This window comes from Vulpes lagopus, chromosome 2 (genome assembly GCF_018345385.1).
Source record: "Vulpes lagopus strain Blue_001 chromosome 2, ASM1834538v1, whole genome shotgun sequence".
In the NCBI taxonomy this organism is placed as follows: domain Eukaryota; kingdom Metazoa; phylum Chordata; class Mammalia; order Carnivora; family Canidae; genus Vulpes; species Vulpes lagopus.
In genome coordinates, this window is record NC_054825.1 from 49,864,478 (window position 1) to 49,884,882 (window position 20,405).

General features: G+C 40.0%; 1 protein-coding gene across 7 annotated transcripts in view; it reads right to left on the reverse strand.

Moving 5' to 3' along the window:
- Nucleotides 1-20,405, reverse strand: part of MAP2K5 (mitogen-activated protein kinase kinase 5) — a 259,087-nt gene that overhangs the window by 63,749 nt on the left and 174,933 nt on the right. For 3 of the 7 annotated variants that reach the window (XM_041745520.1, XM_041745525.1, XM_041745526.1), the window contains 3 exons: nucleotides 20,275-20,391; nucleotides 774-800; nucleotides 430-462 (listed from right to left, as the gene is read on the reverse strand). In XM_041745520.1, coding sequence (XP_041601454.1) covers nucleotides 430-462; nucleotides 774-800; nucleotides 20,275-20,391 — 177 coding nt within the window. The remainder of the gene's footprint in view (nucleotides 1-429; nucleotides 463-773; nucleotides 801-20,274; nucleotides 20,392-20,405) is intronic. The other 4 variants (XM_041745524.1, XM_041745522.1, XM_041745521.1 and 1 more) reach the window with 3 other exon arrangements.

A 20,405-nucleotide genomic window follows, 5' to 3' on the forward strand; every position in this document is an offset into this window, starting at 1 on the left:
TGCTTTGGGTAAATAAAGCAAGGAAGACAAATTTTATTCAGCTTATGTCTGCTGTTCAACTCTGACCCCTGTCTACTGGAATGACTTTAAATATCTGCTATGGAAAAAAAAATGATACCACTTTAATTTCCGGCTCCATCCCCATCTGGCTAGGGAGACGATGAATTAATATTATCCTGTTTTGTCTTTAGGGCTTCCGATACCCCTGAGGACCAGCCTGTGGGACAGTCTGTTTGGGCAGGGATTCTGGGCCAGAATCAGAAGAGTGGGATTCAGGACAAGGCCAGTCCACGTAACACAGCTCAGAGCCATACAACACAACTTGCTCCGAGGATGTTGGGCATTGTGCTTCATTAGGAAACAAAATATAAGCTTTCCACACCATTAGGAATGACTTTAGGAGTGAAAGCACATAAGACGATGCCTCACCTCATCAACAATGCACTGCAGAAGCTGGAGAGGCTGCAATGGGAAAGAAGAAAGGAAAAAGTATTAGCCTCTATGCAATATCTTTACAGTGGAGTGGAAAGAAAAAATCATTAATGCAATAAAATATAGCAAGATTAATCAACAACAGCAAACTCTTATAAAAACATTGATGCTCAGGATGTTCTATTATTTCTAATGGTACCTAATCTAATACAGGCAGTTAAAGGTTTGCATTTTCTTCAAAATGCAATTTGCTAAGTTTAAAACAAGGCATTCAAGCATGCAAAGGAAGCAGCCATCAGGAAAAAGAAAAGTGAATTTTTTTCTGAACTCATAAAGCTTACCATTAAAGATCCCTGGTTTTTCTGAATCTGAAAAAAGGCAATATGTAATTAGCATGTCATAATCAAAATGACTCACTTGGACACATTATGATCACTGAGAGAAAATTATTGCATTGCTGGTGGCAATTTGTGGGCATGTGTTAACACAATTTACATAATGAAAATACACAAATGTTAATAGCTCGCTTCTCATTTATAGGCGAAAGTCAGCAGAATGTTAATTTCACACAACACTTTTTAGTACCCTCCAGGTTGTATTAGAATAGGGAGAAAAACCATAATCCATTTCAAAAGGCTGTTTACGATTCAGATATAAATAATGTTTTATATTGCTAGATTGTGAACACTGGGCTTAATGTTGCAATCATTGCTAATGTTATGAAGCTCACTCTTTTTAAATTAAAAACCGATTTATTTAAAATTGAAATTAAATCATAGTCAGAAATTAGAATTTTGGATTCCTGCCAGTGTCTGCTCACAATCCCCTATTTTGTGAAGAAAACTTTAATTATGTGGTTGAAGTATTTGTCTTTAACTCCAGAGTGGGGTGAAAACTCCACCTTTTCCAAAGTTCCTTCAGCCTGTTTCCTGGGAAGCAATGCTCCCTGGGAAACTCAAATTCATGCAAGTTTTACAGTGTTTTTCAGGGAATAAAAAGTAGAGACAAGTGAATGCCTACTTATAATCAACATTGTGAAGGCAGGCCGCTCACGCATCTAACGTGGATACACCATATTTCTTAAAAAGTTACTAAAATGTGACACCAAATTCATAATGAACACAGCCAGTAACTGAAGTACTAAACACTTCTTCAAACTCCCACCCCTACACAAATGACTGCAGTTACTACAAACTCAATGAAAATGGAGTCCCAGGCACTACATTTCCCAAGAAGGAAAATTTCAGAAACCAAATATGATACTGACGGGACAGATATTTGCTGAGATAACTGAGCTCCAATAAGCTAGTAAAATATAGGGAATATATAATAGGACAGTTGATCAATGAGCAATGCAGGGGTTAGGGATGCCAAACTCTGTGCAGTTGAAAATCCATGTATAACTTTTGACTCCCCAGATATTAATAGCCTACTGTTGACCAGAAGTGTTACCGATAACATAGTCAACACATATTTTACACAGTATATGTATTACATGTTGTATTCTTTTTTTTTTTTTTAAGATTTTATTTATTTATTCATCAGAGACAGAGAGAGAGAAAGAGACAGAGACAGAGACAGAGACAGAGAGAGGCAGAGACACAAGCAGAAGGAGAAACAGCCTCCATGCCGGGAGCCCGACATGGGACTCGATCCTAGGTCTCCAGGATCACACCCTGGGCTGAAGGCGGCGCTAAACCGCTGAGCCACCAGGGCTGCCCCTACATGTTGTATTCTTATAATAAAGTAATCTAGAGAAAAGAGACTGTTATTAAGAAAATCCTAAGGAAGAGAAAATACATTTACAGTATTGTACTGTATTTATCTTTAAAAAAACTTGCATATAAGTAGCCCCATACAGTTCAAACCCATGTTGCTGAAGAGTCCAATGTATTTTTTAAATTAACAAAATTTTGATGGTGTCCTAAAAGTTCTTCCATGGGACACCGGGGTGGCTCAGTTGGTTGGGCATCTGGCTTTGGCTCAGGTCATGGTCTGGGATTAAGCTCCCCCTTGGTTTTCTCTCAGCAGGGAGCCTGCTTCTCCCTCACCCTCTGCCCCTCCTCCCTGCCTGTGCTTTCTCCTTCTCACATAAATAAATAAAATCTTCAAAAAAATAAATAAAATAAAAAGTTTTTCCATGTATATTTGTTCTGCACAACCACCCTTAGGTTGGCAGGGAGGATCATGTCTTTTTTTTTTTAAACATTTTATTTATTTATTTATTTATTTATTTATTTATTTATTTATTTATGAGAGAGAGGAGCAGAGGGGGAGGGAGAAGGGGACGGAGAGACATCAAGCAGACCCCTCGTTGAGCAAGGAACCCTAAATGTGGGGCTCAATCTCACTGCCCTGAGATCATGACTGGAGCCAAAACCAAGAGTTGGGTCACTTAATGGACTGAACCACCCAGGCACCCCAGGGATGATCATTTCTAGCCTCTTGATCGAAGACTGGCCTCCCAGAAGACGGGGCAGGCCCAAGGCCATGGGAACAGTGATGCTGGGGTTTCTCCCATGATCCTTTCTTTCTACCATCTGTATTATATCTGTCTACAGTCACAGCATTATTTAAAAACAACTGGATTTGTATATATTTATACTTGGTGTGGTAAAGTTGATAAATTATCAATTTTTGGCGGGTTCCTCTGAACTAGACTACAAGTTTCTCAAGGGCAGAATATATGTTTTCGCATTTCTTTTGCATCCATATGGCTTATCGGCAGACCCTTCACGTAATGCTTGAAAGCACTTTCCCATGTTTTACCCCAACTGCACATGGCACCCACTCATCCCTGCTCTCCCTAGTCACCATTCTCCAAAACCTCTGCCCAATGTTGACTGGCTGTGAGGGCGCCTTGGATGGTTCCCACTTAATGCTTTGCTGAATTACTGCTCCTTCCTCTAGTCCGGGAGTTTTTCTGGATAATGCTGTGATGGGTAAAGATTTACTTTAAAAAGGAAAACGGGTTAACTACCACCCTGGAGTGGATAAGGATTTTAATAATCCATACCACCTTCCAAAAGTCTTGAAAGGCCTAGGTAACTTCTCCTATGGTAGGAGACACCTTTGGTGTTCGATTTTATTTTTTTCTAAGTACACATGGATACTCTTCCCCCATCCTCCATTCTTAGTAAGATATATCTGCTTCAACAGGAGAGTTACTTGTCATGAACTAAGAATCAGAAATCCAGTTTTGGCAAAGAGAATGTTTTTCACAAATTTCCGATAGTCAGGGGGATTACAACATTCTCTGAGGGAAAACATGCAGCAAACATTCTAAGTGAGATGTTTCAAAATAAATTCAGGAATAAATTGTACAACGTTGTTCCCAGCAACATATAAGTGGTGTGAAATGAGTTCAGGGGAGAACATTTTCTCATGAACCGAGCTCTTAAGAGTTCTCCACTTTGCCCTACCATGGTTTAAAGACAACTTTAAAGAAACCATGGTTTAAGACAACTTAAAATTTTACTATTTTAATGCTTTCTTTTTACTATGAGAAAGAAACAGCAATATCAAAGTCTTTTTTTACGATCTTATAACTAGACCGATTTTCCCAGGTTTTTAAAGAGAGATGTTGTTACCAGGTTTTATTACACAGCTTTGATAGCTACATATTATATGAAATCATCTTCATAAATTTTGTATTAAGGTAGCAGTGCTACTACCTGAAATTGATTCAAAATGCTTAAGATACTCAATTACTTTTTAACACTGTTACACAACGCGGTGACTTATATCTTCTATTTCACAAGAACTTGATGATGCAATATCATTGTAATTGATTCATTTTCTCAATTAAATAAAGCTACTGTGCTTTTCTTTATATGAATGCCACATAGACCATAGAGTTAGATATATCCTTTCCTTTCTCTGTCTCAGATATATTGCCTTCAAGGATGTATTTTGTTCCTCTGTTTAATTTCACCAGAAAATTTAATGCCACAGTCATATTTTTCAAATTCTGAACTGCCATGGACTTGACTGTATTTATATTAGGCATATTTTTCACCGCTAAACTCTTTGTTGTTTACCTTTTTCAAGATCACATTACTGTACTGGAGCAGCAAGCATAAAACAGACTGAAGCAAAGGCAACCTCCAGTCATTGCCTCTGCTTTTGCACACAGTTCATGAAAGAGTGAAGCCCCTAGTTTTATAGCACATTAAAAGTGGTACTAAGGGTACTCGCTATAAAATGTTAGCTTTGTGAATGCCTCCCTTTATTCTAGGTCTGCCTCCCAAATGCTTAGCTGTGAGAGCAGAGTTCAGAGGAACACAATAATATTGTTAGGGCTGATGAACTGCCTGTACCCCACAACATATGAAATGCCGTTTATAACTAACTCGTCCAAGTCCAGAGTCCTGCTTGCACACTCTGCTGGTGGTGGGAGTTTCCAATGTGTAACCAGTACTCTGGGACAATGAGCAGAACAGCAATTGCTCCAATCATTATACTTTTCTAATCAGACTCCAGAACTAGTAGCATTTTGATAGACTAATTAGATGAATCTCTTCCCTTTTCTGGACATAGCCTTTTTCTTTTTCTTCTTTTCTCAGCCCCTAGCTACAAGACTTTAAGTCACACTAACCAGGGATAGTTAAGCCTCAGTTTGATGTAAGACAGACCCTTGTATGTTTAAACGGGGAAGACTGCCTTCCTATCAGGCAGGCCTAGGTATCAGTTATGGGGTATTCCTGCAGTAACATTTATCATATATTTCCTTGCAAGGACCAAGTAGTTGGCAATCTCAAAAGCTCCTATAACATGACTAATGACTGGAAAATGATCCTAGAGAGGAAACTGCCAATGCAAAAGTTTGCTGGGGCCTTCAACTTTTTAGTCCACAACTCCAGTGAGAAACAGCAAGTCTGGGAGCCCCACATTCCATTTCCATCTCTGTAGAGGTGCTTTTTACAGAGAGGGAAAGCCGTGGACTTGCCACCAGTCCTTTTACATTATGTGCAGAAGCACAATCAGGAAACTAAAATGATCCACCTACGTAAGTTCGAGAAGACACCAGCTATAGCTTTCATTTTCTCTTTTACTCTCTGAAATTATGGCTTGCCCTGCAGCCCTTGTCGGAGAGATTTATGTGTGACCGAGGTCAGATCTTCCAATATCAGTTGACAAATTTTCTCTTTACATATTTACTGCTTTTCAAGCCTGTGTTATTTTCTCTTAAGTAGAAAAAGGAAATATAAAATTAAATGATATGGTTGGCATTTTTAAAGAATACCAGGTGTGTGTGTGTGTGTGTGTGTGTGTGTGTGTGTGTGGTGTCACTGACATCACACTCTAGCCTTCAACATTCTATTCTTATTTTACACTTTTGTGTATAGGAACGAAAGCTATTTTGCAGACGCTCTTTCCAAATCAGATGCATCCAGCCTAACCCTGCCTAATATGAACCAGATTATGGTAAATTGAGACTTTTATATTCTAAGTGAATAATGACCTAAAATTTTTGTTTTCTTAATGAAAGTAGCTGCAGAGATAGTCTACTTCAATCTACTCACTTTGCTGCTAGGGAAACTGAGGTTTAGAGGGGCACAGTGTCCAAGATCATAGATACAGACTGGCCTAGACCTGACTGCTGATTCAGCTGCCTGGTGCAGAGAAAATGCACAAACACTGAGAAAACCGCCCAGAATTCCTGTCAGACCCCTATGGCCTCAGAGGCTCCCTCCTTTCACTGGGCTCAGCCTTTGTATACAAAGTGAAGGGATGAACTAGAGGAATCCGAAGACTCCCCCCAGACATAGCTTCCATTCAGGTGCTACAGCACTTGTTCCTACCCATGGGAGAACTGGTACTGGCATTCAATCTCATTTTATCTGGCACTGTGCTGGGTGCTAAAACTTAGGGACACATGGCCTCCAATGCCTTATAACTTATAAAACCAAAGTGCTCAAATCTCAAAAAGGCTTCAGTGAGAGAAAAGAAGAATTATTTCCACATGACCACAAGCTAACCACAATGCTTGGTATACCACTAACTTAAAGTAAGATTTCCTAGACAAAGGACTGCTTTAGGAAAAAAAAAAAAAAGTAGAACAGAATGTACTCTAGTGAACCATACATGGGAATTCTGACAAACTGATATTTTTAGATATTGAATGCATGAGGAAACAAAGAAAATGAATAATACGTAATCACTAAAATATAAAATGAACAAGTAAAATTCACATGTGCCATTGTATCTCTCCTGTTTATCAGCCTTGGTCCCTGTTCAAGTTTTTTTTTTTTTTTTAAGATTTTATTTATTTATTCATGAGAGACACACACACACACACAGAAAGAGCGAGAGAGATAGAGAGAGAGAGAGAGGCAGAGACACAGGCAGAGGGAGAAGCAGGCTCCATACAGGGAGCCTGACATGGGACTCGATCCTGGGTCCCCAGGATCAGGCCCTGGGCCAAAGGTGGCGCTAAACCGCTGAGCCACCCAGGCTGCCCCCTGTTCAAGTTCTTAACATGCCTGTAAGTCTATTGGCTTATCTTATATAGAAGAAAACAAAAACAAAAAATAAGTCATGAAACTTAATTAAAAACTAAGGACTTGGGATCCCTGGGTGGCGCAGCGGTTTGGCGCCTGCCTTTGGCCCAGGGCGCGATCCTGGAGACCCGGGATCGAATCCCATATCGGGCTCCCGGCGCATGGAGCCTGCTTCTCCCTCCGCCTGTGTCTCTGCCTCTCTCTTTCTCTCTGTATGACTATCATAAATAAATAAAAAATTAAAAAAAAAAACAAAAAAACTAAGGACTTAAAAATAGGTGGTAAGAAGATTTAGTAAGGAGTGACTCAATGGGATATGAGAGAGTCATTAGGTTCCCCACCTTTTAAGATTTACTCATGGCATCTTCTCTGCTGCCTTCAGCAATCACCAGTTTTGAAAAGCCAAAACCAGATATTCCTGAATCTCACAAACAGCGAGGTGGGACAGAAAGTCTCTACGATGCCCAGAGGAGGGCTCAGCTCAGATGGGACCAGAAAGAAAATCATCACAGCCATAAATTAGATCACTTGGCTCTTACCGCTTCCTGAGTATCAAGGACAATGCATTTTCACACAAAACACAGCAGCCAGAGCATCAAGGTACAGTGTAACATTATTCATTTGCTGGGTCTACCAGTCAGCGAGCAGGAAAGAAAGGACCTGACTGCCAGTCTACACTCTTATCTCTTGTGTATTTAAAATTGACATAGCTCATGTCCTATTCCACATAGGTATATAGGAACCCTAGTAAACCATCCTCTAGGCAAATGTAAATTTTAATATTTAGACTTGAATTTTGTGAGAAAAGCGGGGGCTCAGAAACATAATTTAAAATGATCAATGTAAATTATAAAATTAACCCTCTCCCTAGTGGTACAAAGACTGGCCAAGACGTCCATTAAGCACTTTCCTTTCAGATAAGATTTAGAATATTTTTCTTTTCAAAGAAGATACATTTGCTGTATCAAACTTTTCCCTTTTCTTTGTTCCAAAAGAGGGTGGTCTTGTTTCAGAATCTAGCTTAGAACATCAGTTATGTGTGTATGGGGGGTGCAGGCAGTGAGGGGAGATGCAGCTTTTTTGAGAAAGGCCTGTTGACCATTCCATTCTTTATGGTCAAATAAATCTGCTATAGCAAAAGATTTTTAATATGTCAAAATGTTTTTTCTGAAGCTCTCATTTGGTCTGTACTTCTACTAGCTCCAATCCTCTATATGCCATAGAATCCAGAACGATGTTAGAGGTCACCTGGTCTGACTCCTTGCTCCATGTGGCAATTTACTTTATAATATTCCTGACAGGCAGGCATCCTGTTTTTGCTAGAAGACTTCCAGCGATGGGATCCAGTTATTCGATCCTGGGTGGCTTAAATTGTTGGAAGGTTCTTTCTTATTATGAGTTCAAATACGTCCTCCCACAAGATATGCCCATGGTCTGGAGCTGTAGTGATTAAGTCTAGTGATGGCAATTTGCATATTTGAAGATGGGTTGTTTCTCCGCAATGTTTTCTTTCCTGAGTAAAAATCCTGTTTTCTTCCTATGATCATTTGCTATGACTGGTTGCCCTCTACTCTTCCCCCTTCTATTACTAATGACACTCTAATAACATTCCCCTGCCCCTCAATAGCCCATGTGCTTCACCTCCAGCTACTTCACCACCAGCTTTATGGGTGGGACATGCGGTTCAGGCTTAAACTAGTCAGTATCATCTAGATCCCCTGGGCTTGGGGAGTTAAACTTATCCAATCAAACTGAAGCCTAGGGCCTCCGGTTGTCTCTGGGGAAGAGAGACCTGCTCTTCCCTTCCAATAGGGGAGCAGGTCGCCCTGGAACCCCAAGCCAGTCTTGGTCTGTGAAGGAAGAAGCCCACCAAGAACAGAGTCAGAAGTGACTTTTTGGACCAAGTTCTACCTAAACCCACCAATACTTGACTTTTGGCCATGCTGTTCAATCAAGTCCCTTTGTAGTTGAGGCAACCTGAGTTGGGTTTTCTGCTACCTGAACTGGAAAACTGCCTGGAGGAGCTAGGCGTGGTTTGACAATCTCCACCACTGTGACGGCATTTCTTGGAATGTGGTTCCATGTGCATGTGTTTCTCATAAAGCAGGACACCCACACCTGCACACATACCTCAGACTGACTGGCTTAGTCAACCTATTCGGGACATTATACACCACTCAGTAGAAGAAACTTCTAGAAGCTGTAAGTGCGTTCATGATTTTGATAGCCATATCACATAGTTGGCTCATGGAGAGAAACATGGAAGTTTATTAATCTTGGACTGAAGAAGAATTACTTCTTTCCTATATTCCATTTCTTATGTGCTTCATACTGACCAGGGTATTTGAGAGTTAAAATGAGTATATGATTAAACCAACTGCAGAATCTAAACAAGTCTGAGGAAGTTTCTACCTGTTGCCTCTCCCTTGCAACAGATAGGAAATACATCATCAGCCTTTTGTTTGTCTGGTTGAGGAGAGGCCTGTCCAACACTGAAACAGAATCATACACTCTTGGGACTTGAAAGAATCTTAAAAGGTTTTTTTAGTCTGACCCACCTCTGTTTGATCCCTGAATCCCTTCTTCATTACACTCCTGGCTGACTGGACTTCGGCCTGGATGCATACAGTGATGGGGAGCTTAGGTCTTCTGTCTGTCTTTTCTACCTCTCATTCCAGTTCTACCTTCTTGACAGTACAAATCCATGTCTTTTCTTATATAAAACCCTCAAGTATCTTAAGACAACTCTTTGGAAGCTTTTATCCTTCAGGTATTAATGCTGGCAGGATAGGGTAGAAATATGGACACAGAAGAAAAGGGGACAAAATTATTAATTTAAAGCCTAAAAGCGTGTATTGATTCTTAGTTCCTTCTGATTCTAAAATTTGCTATGCCAACCTATAAAACAGTCAAGTTAGACTAAATCACTAACTCACTTATTCATATATCTTTATCAAGTACTCACTCTATACAAGGCACTGTATTGGAGTCTGGGACCCAGGGGATGGATGAGCTACCATTGCTGGTCCACAGAAATGAGTGACTTAGGGATCCCTGGGTGGTGCAGCGGTTTGGCGCCTGCCTTTGGCCCAGGGCGCGATCCTGGAGACCCGGGATCAAATCCCACATCAGGCTCCCGGTGCATGGAGCCTGCTTCTCCCTCTGCCTATGTCTCTGCCTCTCTCTCTTTCTCTCTCTGTGACTACCATAAATAAATAAAAATTAAAAAAAAATTTTAAAAAATGAGTGACTTATTGAAGTTCCCTGAAAATTAGTGATAAAGAGAAGACTTAAGCAGAGGGCTTGCATTCTCGCCTAAATGACACTCATTTGGATAAGATACAATTTGTTAGATTCAAGGAGTCGTAGATTTCTAAGGCAGTGTCCCCCAAAAAAGGGATATTTTCAGGCATTTCAAGGAATGCTTTCTTTGTGGGCAAAGACTCTACATATTGCTGCCTTTTTAAATGTTTTTTTGGCCATGATGTATTTCACAACATTGTTTGACCTGCTGAGATTTTGAGATAAGTTGCAACTGCAGTCACTACATGTTTTATATGGGATTAAGAAGGAAAGAATTTTGAAATACAGTTACGCGTAATGATGTTAATTAACATGTGTCTTATTGGTTTGACTGTAAATGAGATTCAAATCAAGACTTAAAGAAGTCATGGATCTAGAATGAACTGAACAAAGTTTGATTTCTGTTTCTGAGTTGTAGGGCACATTTCTCATTTTGATATAAGTGAAATCTGGTCCAAAAGAATCCAAGAGCATACTCGGGGAGATGATGATGAGAAAAGCAGCTGAAGATAGGGAAAAGAGGGGGAAGTTGCTCATACAAAATGAAAGGAAACCACAGAAGGAACTAGGCCAGCATGTTTCAGATTCTGTTTACCAAATAACCCTAAGTTCTTATAAGATATTATTTAGATACATAAGCAAAAATTAACAGACAAAAACAGAACTGCTCTGGGGTTTGTGTGTGGACTGGTGTGTGTGTATGTGTGTGTGTTTGTGTGTTTGTGTGTGTCAAGGAGTGAATGTCCACCTACCTACTTCATGTCCTGTCTCTCATCATTCTGCAAATCACTGACCTAGCACACCTCTCTCCTCTTTCAGATGAGAAAACTGAGATCTGTGGTGGGGAGGGAGGGCAGCCAACGATTCCACTGGTTATCTGCTGGGGGTGTCACTTCTTGCCTCCCCATCCACTCTGTAGTGAGTCAGTGAGCATTTGTAGCTGCCTGGCTAGGGAGGCAAAGGGCTGTCCAAAGAACAGGGGGTGGAGGAAGGCCTTTAGCTGGCAACTTTCTTTTGCTTACTGCATTTAACCAAACTAGAACTAGGACTGTAGTCAAGTCTCCTTATGTACAGAATGGTGCTTTTTGCAGCCTGTTTCTGAACAGAAAACAAGACAAGCTTCATTACCTTCTTTGGTCTTTCTTTCCTCCTCTGGCCTCCTTTCCTCTTAAGATTGACCATTCTATTCTCCAGCTTTTCATTCCCTCTCTTCATGGCAGTCAACATCTACAGACTTTGACAGAATATGGCATAACAGAGTCCACACTTGGTTCTGACTGGTTGCCTCAGCTTCCCACAATTCCTTGGAGCTGACACCCTGGCTGTGTGCATAAACAAACAACTAACTGTCTCCTTTCTTAGCTCCTACAAGCCCTTGGGACCCTCTTTCCTCTTTGGTGTGTCCTGGGCAATCTCCAGTCCTAAATCAAATCTCCTTTGCTCTTCTTAGGCAACTCAGTGACTTTTCAATGAACTTAGCTTGTCCATTTTATTGGCACTAAAGATGGTTGAGTTCTTAGCATCATTAGCATTTTAGTTGAGGAAGAATTCCCAAGCCCTCCCCAGGCATTCATTCAGAACTGTTAAACATCTAAAAAGTAATTTGTGCTCAAACAAAACTTGGCTGGGTCTGCCCCCTTCTTTAACTTAGAGTCCCAAATCTATCCAAGTTTTCTAAACTGAAAATAGTGATAAGTAAAACACTGGAGTGCGATCAAAGTTGATGTCTTTGTTGCTGTTACTACCACTGTTGAGGACCATGTTCCCTGCAGGGATCTGTACCCATCAGCAATTATCTGATAGACAGGGAGCATCCTGGGACAAGTCCCTTTCATCTCTGCAGACACACCAGTTGGAGGCAGTACTTGAGTGGATGGTTGTGTAAAATAAAAATGGCATTTGGGCTCAAAGCCTCTGGGTGCCTTTCTCCCTGCAACCATCTCTCTAGAGTGGGAACTCTGTTGCTAATACCTGGTAATCATGAGTGAATCACCGAATGGCTATTGGAATCCCATTTCCTCCTCTATAAAATAAGAGTTGGAATAGATCATTGTAAGGTCTCATTACATTCTGAAATTCTATGACCCCATGAAGTAGCAGACAGCACCAATAAAAACCAAGGTGGTAACAGTGGAAGGGCTCCCAGACCACAGAGCCCAAGAGGGAGACAAGATGGCAAAGCTGCCTGCCACCTGAAAGCCAGACTGGGCACCAAGTTCATTACTTCAAACTTCAATTCTATTTCCGGGCTAAACAGATTATTTAAAAATTGTAAAAGAATCAGGGTCCCCAGTTACTCAACTAAAAATGACTAAGTTCTGTATATAATTCTATATATTATGATTGTGATTGTGAATGATAAATTATAACTCGAAAAAGAAACACTGTAAAGGAAGGCTCTTGTGGGATCAGAAAAGTAATTCATTTTAGTCCTACCTGGTATGAGACATGAGACATGGTCATATATTTTCAGAGCTACATAGGTAAATCCCTAAAGTACTTTCTGGAAATATAAATAATACTAATATTACCTTGCTCTTGTTTACCCTCTTATATTTTTCAAAGTGTCCTCTTAGGTATTAGCTCATCTGATCATGACAACTCCCCACCCCCAGCAGTCTAGAAAATGTCCTGTGATGTGCCAAGTCCCTCAGAGGCATGTGCCAGCTGACCTTGGGGGCAGAGATCTTAAAATGTAATGATTTCCAGCCTCAGACTGGCTCCCAGTCATCTCAAAGGGATTCATGAAATTCTCAACCCCAATTTCATTACCTGGTCTCTGCTGCACTTGCCATCTCCATCCTGACACATCACCTCTCTCCTCTACCACTGTGCCCTTCCATTTTTCCTTCCCTCCCAGGGCTGCTTAAAGTTACTTAGGGAAATTTCTAAACTGGTAGGGAAATAAAAGTAATAGTAGTAGTAGTAGAAGTAGAAGTAGTAGTACCCTACTGAATTAAAGTATTGGAAGGATACTACATACAACATGCTGCTTCAGACCTTTAGCTTTTACCAGATGAGTCTCCTTCTGACTAGAGTGGCTATAAAGTTCTTTCCCATTCTTTTAGCCTCATAGCCTCAGCTCTGGCATCACCTGCTCGGCGAAACCTTCACAGCTTTCTAAAGTGAGCTGACCAGTTCCAGAGCATACTACCTCCTATTGGGTTCTTTTTGCATCAACTGCCATGTGTTTTATATTTTTCTCTCCATTAGACTAGACTCTTTGAGAGCGGGGACCACATCTGTTTCATTTCTGTACTTCCGGTGCTCAGCACAGTGCCAGCACAGAGTACTTTCTCAACGACAAATACATGTTGAATTGAATTGAGATGTATGTCATGAAATAGTTTAGGATGTGCTATAAAATCAAAACAACATGGGGTTAGTGTTTTAAAAAAGACAGGGTTCATTAGCCTAGCTGGCTAACTGCATTTACCCCAAATGAGGTATTGATAAGTAATTTATCTTTAATGAAAAATGTCATGTTTCTAAGCAACCCACACTTTTGGGATTCCTAAGAGTTACATAGGTAAATCCCTTAGTCTATACCCTAAATAACGAGAATGAAAATAATAATGGATTAAAACATGTAGGCTAAAAATCTGGCTAGCAAAAAAAATTGCACCCACATTGCTCTTTTGGAGTCTTGCCAATTACACGTGAGTACTTAAAGTTTGGGGTAATTACCTACTACTGTTTTTTTTTTTTTCCCCTTCTGACTAGAGACCTCACACAAAAAACTGGATACTTATGACTTTATAGAATCCTTGATGTTCTGGACTTCAAAAAGTTTACGTAACAGAGGATAAATTCCAAATACCTCTTTTCGAAGAAGGTCAACTTCTGAGGTATTATGTTGCAATTTTAGGTTGCTCTGGTCATGATCAATACATCAGTACATAAATAAGGTAATAAAATCTATGGTCTGAATTTAACACTGGATATAAAACAATATTAAATTATCAAAATTAGGATTAGTAGTAGCATAGTCAAAGGCTTTTAAAATATGAATAAAATTAGGTATAAAAATTAGGTATAATGCTGAAACTAGAATTTCAGCATTAGTTTTTGAAAAGTGTTTAATATTTTAAAGTAGTTTTAAGAGCACACGTTTTCTACTCCATTATGAGACAAATGCTCTATCCAGAGCACAATTTATTACTACAGAATAAATGAATGTTTAAAAGACAGTCTGTCAATCGAAAAAGAAAAACACAATAAAATAGCAGGTTTCCAAGCCAAGTTAAACAAAATATTTTCTCCTTGACAAGCTGCTTACATTTAAATGAAAACAGGGCAAATTTGGTCAATAATATGGATTGTATATAATAAAAAGGACCTTAGATCATGTTAATACAAGGATCAGAAAGCAGTAAGTTCAATTAAACCCACCCAATTATTTAGCAAAGTTTCAGATACAGCAAATAAATTAATCTGTTTTAAGTGAAAGTGCTCAGATAAGTAGCTTTTTGACCTGAGTAAGTTTCACTGGCAGCAATCACAGCAAAGCAAGAATCTGCTGAAGCAAGGCAAAGCCCCCAAATCAAACAAACGGTATTAGTAATCAAAAAGCATTTGCAAAACATATTTCCTTGGTTAGTAGCAGGGGGTTCTGAGCAAAGGCCACCTACAGCTTCTCTCGTACTTTGATAGATAGTGCACAGGGGATGAACACACATTCCGTTTACCCACAAACAACTGGGGTATTCTGATTTTAAAACAGGGAATTTCATTTCTGTACTATCTTACGAAAAAGGCCAGTCGTTATACTATTAAGAATGCATGTCTTTCACTTAAAATCCTCTATTATCCACTTATGTTGAACTTGTATTGGGATTTAAGAATGCCTCTTTATTGAGACAAGTAATACGTCATCATTTTGTTGAGCTAACAGGCCTGACAGACCCTGTCTTCTCGAGTTAAGAACTCTAGATCTCTATTTTGTACATTGGTGGCAAAAGCTAGCAGAATAAATGAGAATTAGCCAATTGGTAGTAAAGGCTTTTAATCCCAAAGATCCAGACTTTCCTTCTACCGTAGCCTTAATTATTCTATTTGGCCAGATGATAGTATATTCTTTTCAAGAAAAATGATCTCTAGATATTGCAATAACTTATTTGAATGCCATTCTTATGTATTTTTAACAAATAACGTTGCCATTCACTATATCTCTTATGTTTTTGATCCTTTTTACTACTTATCATCGTCTTTATTTGAAACAGATTTTTAACAGATAATCTTGATCGTTACAACAATATCTTGCCTGCATTTTATTCAAATAATTCTTAAAAACAGCTTAAAAAGCCGTTTGGAATAACATCAAGCTTGCCATCAATCAAACGAAAAAATTCCGCTGGCGGTTGTATAAACATCAGATCAAGTCTGATGTCTTCACGGATTTCAGAGTGAACCATAAAAAACTCCATTAACTTCTGACAAAGAATGCAAATTAATCACAACATGGGGTGAAATGAAATTAAAGGCTCTTTTCTAATCAATGACAAGGCGGGATGAAATATTTGTTACTCTCTCTGCACTCAGACTGCCTGGGATGTTTGCGCTTCCCTCGCAAAGCCCCAAATGTAAGGTGTGAGTACAGATTCACCCGCAGTTGCCGTACAGCCCTCCTGCCCCCCCAGAGCTATCTGCTTACAAGTCGTGGAGATTCACAAAACACACTAATCATCTGAATCTCAGGTGCATCCAATTTGTTATTCACACTCTCCCATGCCAGTGAAAAGCCTGGCGCAGACAGATGCACCAGGAACCCTAAATGACAGTTTTGGCCTCCGGAAGTACGATCACTACAACAAAATCTAGTACAGCCTCCAGGTGAAATGTCTGGAGCTCCATATGGAGCAGGGAAAATTAACAACAAGATGAAAATCACTGCAGCAGCGGGGAGTCGGAATTTTTGAAAAAAAAAATGAAATTTAAAGATGAAGAAAGAGAAGTAATAAATTAATGGGGTGTGAAAACATTCAAAGCTTTACAATACCAGGGGCACTATTTGCTCAGATTTTTTTTCTTTTTTTAACTTCAGGTCATTTTGATGTAATTTATTAACCAAGATCAGGAATTGTAGCCAAAAGAACAACAACATTTTTATACATACAAAAGTACTTTAAATACATTTGTATCTGTATTATCTTCACTTTCCTGTGGCAGACATCCTGCTTACCAAATTTCCAAATGTCAGAGCTGGCACATCCACTGAGAAGTCTCCCTAATGGATTTACTATCATCTTAATGCAAGGCACTATTGAAAAGTTTGAATGAAGGATGATAATTTTTAGCAGGCAATCTTTTTCATTTCTCCTAAATTATGGTGTCATTAAACAAACCATTGCCCACCATCATGTTTTTTAAGTCAACTGAACTTGGATTTACATGATTAACTATACATAGCTCCAGTCCTTTTCCAGACCTGTGCATCTTTCCCAATTACTGTTAATGCTAAATTGTTCAAGAAATGAAGATAATATGTGGTTGTGAGCTATATAAAAACACAATTTTTCATGATCCTATTGCTTCAAAGGCACCCAGAATTTAATGGCAGTAGGGTCAGTGAGAGCTCTGGAGCCCTCTAGACCCTCTTGTCACTCTGCTAAACACAAGGTACAAAAGCAAAGGGCTCTAGGGAATGGCCTTGTCATTATCTACCATGGTATGGCCTCCGGTGTTCAGCACATCTTATCACACAAGAGGCCTCCTTGCCTGGAGATGGCAAACCAGGAGACGGGCTTGGAGGGGCTCAGTGGGAAGAAGAGGAGTGGTGTGAACAGCCAACCATGCTCAGAGTACACCGAGCCCATGCATTTGGTTTAGTTGCCTACCAGACCTAGATCTAACTGTATCCATTCATCCCTGTGAAGGCACAGGTAAGGTGCCTTACCTGTCCAGGCCTCGGTCGCTCACCTGAAGGATGGGAATAATAGCTGCTGCAGGTGGGATTCACAGCCTGAGTCAGATAACAGGAAGGGATCTGAATGAAGCTTGACATCAGAAAGGGGCTAGATGAACCCAAGACACTGCTGTTGTTCCTATTATAAGTTGTAGTAATATGGCTGTGTGTCTATAGCGGCTCCTAAACTTTTTTTTCTAGAGTCCTAAACCGCATGGCAGTGAGGCTATGCAACTTCAAGGACTAAAGGAAAGGATTAGACAGTCCTTCCCAAGAACAAATAAAACACTAATGCACAAAACAATGAAGTTCATAGAGAAGACTATCTCAACAAAAATCCAGTCCTTTCATCTTTATATTGGCCCCAGGCCACTGACTCTCCCTGATACCTTCCTGACACCCTTCCCTCATCTGGGTCCCCACTGGATACACACTGTGTCACCGGCAGGAAGAGGCACTGCTAACGACACTGTTAGCAGCACTGACGCTGGGCTGGTGGGAGGACAAGTCTCAAAGCTGGCCTCTCCTCTCCGCTCATTTTATGTTCTGCTCCAGTTGTGGCTGGCAGGTTGCCGAGCACATCCTTTTGTGAACTTTGGTTGACAACCAGAAATTCTGTTCTGTGCTATGGCCCAACATCAGGGCCAGTGGGTTGGGCCCTTGTTACTTTCGCAAGTGGTTTCTATCCATAAACTCATTTGATCTGCATACTTGCTCTAATGAGACAGGAAAGGTAGGTATCAGGATCTGCAATCTAGAGTTAAGGCAACTGAAGCTCCAAGGAGTTACAGAGCAAGAATTAAGGCCTGTGGTGACCACAGTTTGTGGTAGAGCTGGGTTCCCATTCTCATCTTTCAGCTCCTGGTCAGGAGCTCTTTCTGATAGGCCCGTCTTCTCAACTTGCCACTAGTGAAGAGCTCAGATCTGGTGCCCTGACCTGACTTTGAGTTCAAAGTAGCAATGTCCTGGGATTGTCCCCAGTCCTGGACAGAAGAGATGCAAAACTATGGTGATCATGAGGATATAAGAAAGGCTTTCACCTGTTCAAGGGTCAGACCAGCAGGTGACAATGAGGATGAAGCCGTCAATCCTCAGCTTGGTAAACAGAATGAAAGCTGCTTTGACTGGATGGCTATGTATAAAGTAGTGAGTTTTATCACTCGAGGTATTCAAGATGAATGTGGATGCTTGCTTCTAGAGATATGGTACGGAGGTTTGATTCGATGATGTCTGAGAGCCCTCCCAATCCTGCGAGTTTGTGGTTCACTCCTGACTACTGAGCTTGGGATTCCAAGGAACTAACCTCACTGTTAGTTCAACAGTGTTGAACTGTAGTTCAACATTGAGTAAATCAACCATTTGGTATGCCCAATTTATGAGGGGATGCCATCTCACAGAACGGTTTGGGGTTCAAATGAGATACGTGATGGGCCAAAGAGAAGGTATTATTCCTAATCCAGTGTCTGGAATACTATGAAAATAAACAAGGTTCTTCATGTACTTTGAGGACAGTGTGATGACAGGAAGGGCATCGATTCAGTACCCTTTCCCAGTCTCCAGTCTATAATGCAATGCCTGTAAAATAAATGCCAACTCCACCAAATGTCATTACTGATTCTAGCAACAAAGTGCACAAACTTCTGTTGAAAGATCTGGGAAATAATCCTAATGGCACCAAAGCTGCTTCTATTATTTCAAATAAAAGTCCCAGTTTGGTGACAATATTGTATCACAATTCAAGGAATATAGCTTTCCCCCCCACTCTGGCATAAAGGTTATTGCTAACTAGGGAGTCCAGCACATTAGAATTTTCCAGCTTCCACTTGACTGATCAAGTAAATGTATACTTAAACATCCAAGAAAACAGAATTGCAAAGGTGTACAGCCTCTTCCCAAATCTGACCAGAGCATCCAAATGCTTCATCTGTCAAACACAACAGCAGTCCGTTTCTTAGACTCATCACTTACCAAATCTCACTGGTTAATTACTCGACACATTAGGAATCTCAAGAATATAGCTACATTCTCAATCTCTGGCATTTTTATGAGATGGTTTACAAGTTTTCTACTAAGACTTCTCTGAGAGCTATTCTGTAACAGGATGTCTTCATTTACAAAATTTTAGGGGATTGTATAAATTGGCCAAACAGTGAATTGTTTAAAAATTACTGACAGAATAAGAGGCTTACCAAGATAAATATTCTAATGAGCTATAAATCCTGAAAATGTGATTTTAATTTGATGGGCTACCTAGAGCTAAGCAGCAAGGCTGTATACACTAAAGTCTGACTAAATGCTAGCATGCATGCCAAGCAATTACACTTTAGATTTTCTCTTTAAGGAAAAGATTATATTTAAGCAAAGAAGCCTACAAATTTGACAAGTGAGTCTAACACTCTTGAACCTAATAACTTAGGCGATTTCTCTTCCACTCATCTGATGGCTTTAACTGTAAAAGAAAAAGGATACAAAAGACACATTTCAGTAAGTGAAGGGCCTTTAAATGTCCACATGGGTACCAGGAGAATTCGCTTAAAACAGCTTATAAGGATGGTAGAGTGAATGAGCCCCATCCTATTATTCAATAACCATGTTTGTGATGCATCTGCATAATCTAACCATGCATAAATTAGTATGTGTAATACAACACTTATTTGCATAATAATAGCAAGTTAATAGATGCTTAAAGAGCAGAGACCAACACCACCTTTAAATCAGACATGCCTCCAGGCACTTTGGCCTGTACAGACCAAGATGCCAGAAAAACAGTAAGCACCAACCAGAGGAAAACAGTCAAACCATTCATTTTTCATCCCTCTAGACATTTCACTTATTCCCCCCCCCACATCGGGGAATCATTTTCAAACCACCAGAATAGCTTTATATTTTCTAAGTGCTAGCACCCTTCTAAAGAAAAATCTTAAAGAAACGATAAATGGTAATATGATGGACAGTTTGTTTTCTTACAAATTGTATGGGAATGGGCATATTTTAAAAAATAGTATATTCAGAATCACACCCACATAAAATTGGGGGCTTATTTATGTAGCAAAAATAATGATCTAGATTCACCCTTCATCTCAACAACCCTTTAATTGAAATAATTTTAATTGAATCCAAAAGCTCAAATACCGTATAAAGAAAAGGCTGTGCCTCTCTAACCTCAGCATGAGCACATGGCACTGGGCGAGGATAAGGAAAAACATCACCAATGTCACACAAAGGAAGAGCACGATGATGCCTTTCAACCTTTAACAAAGAGG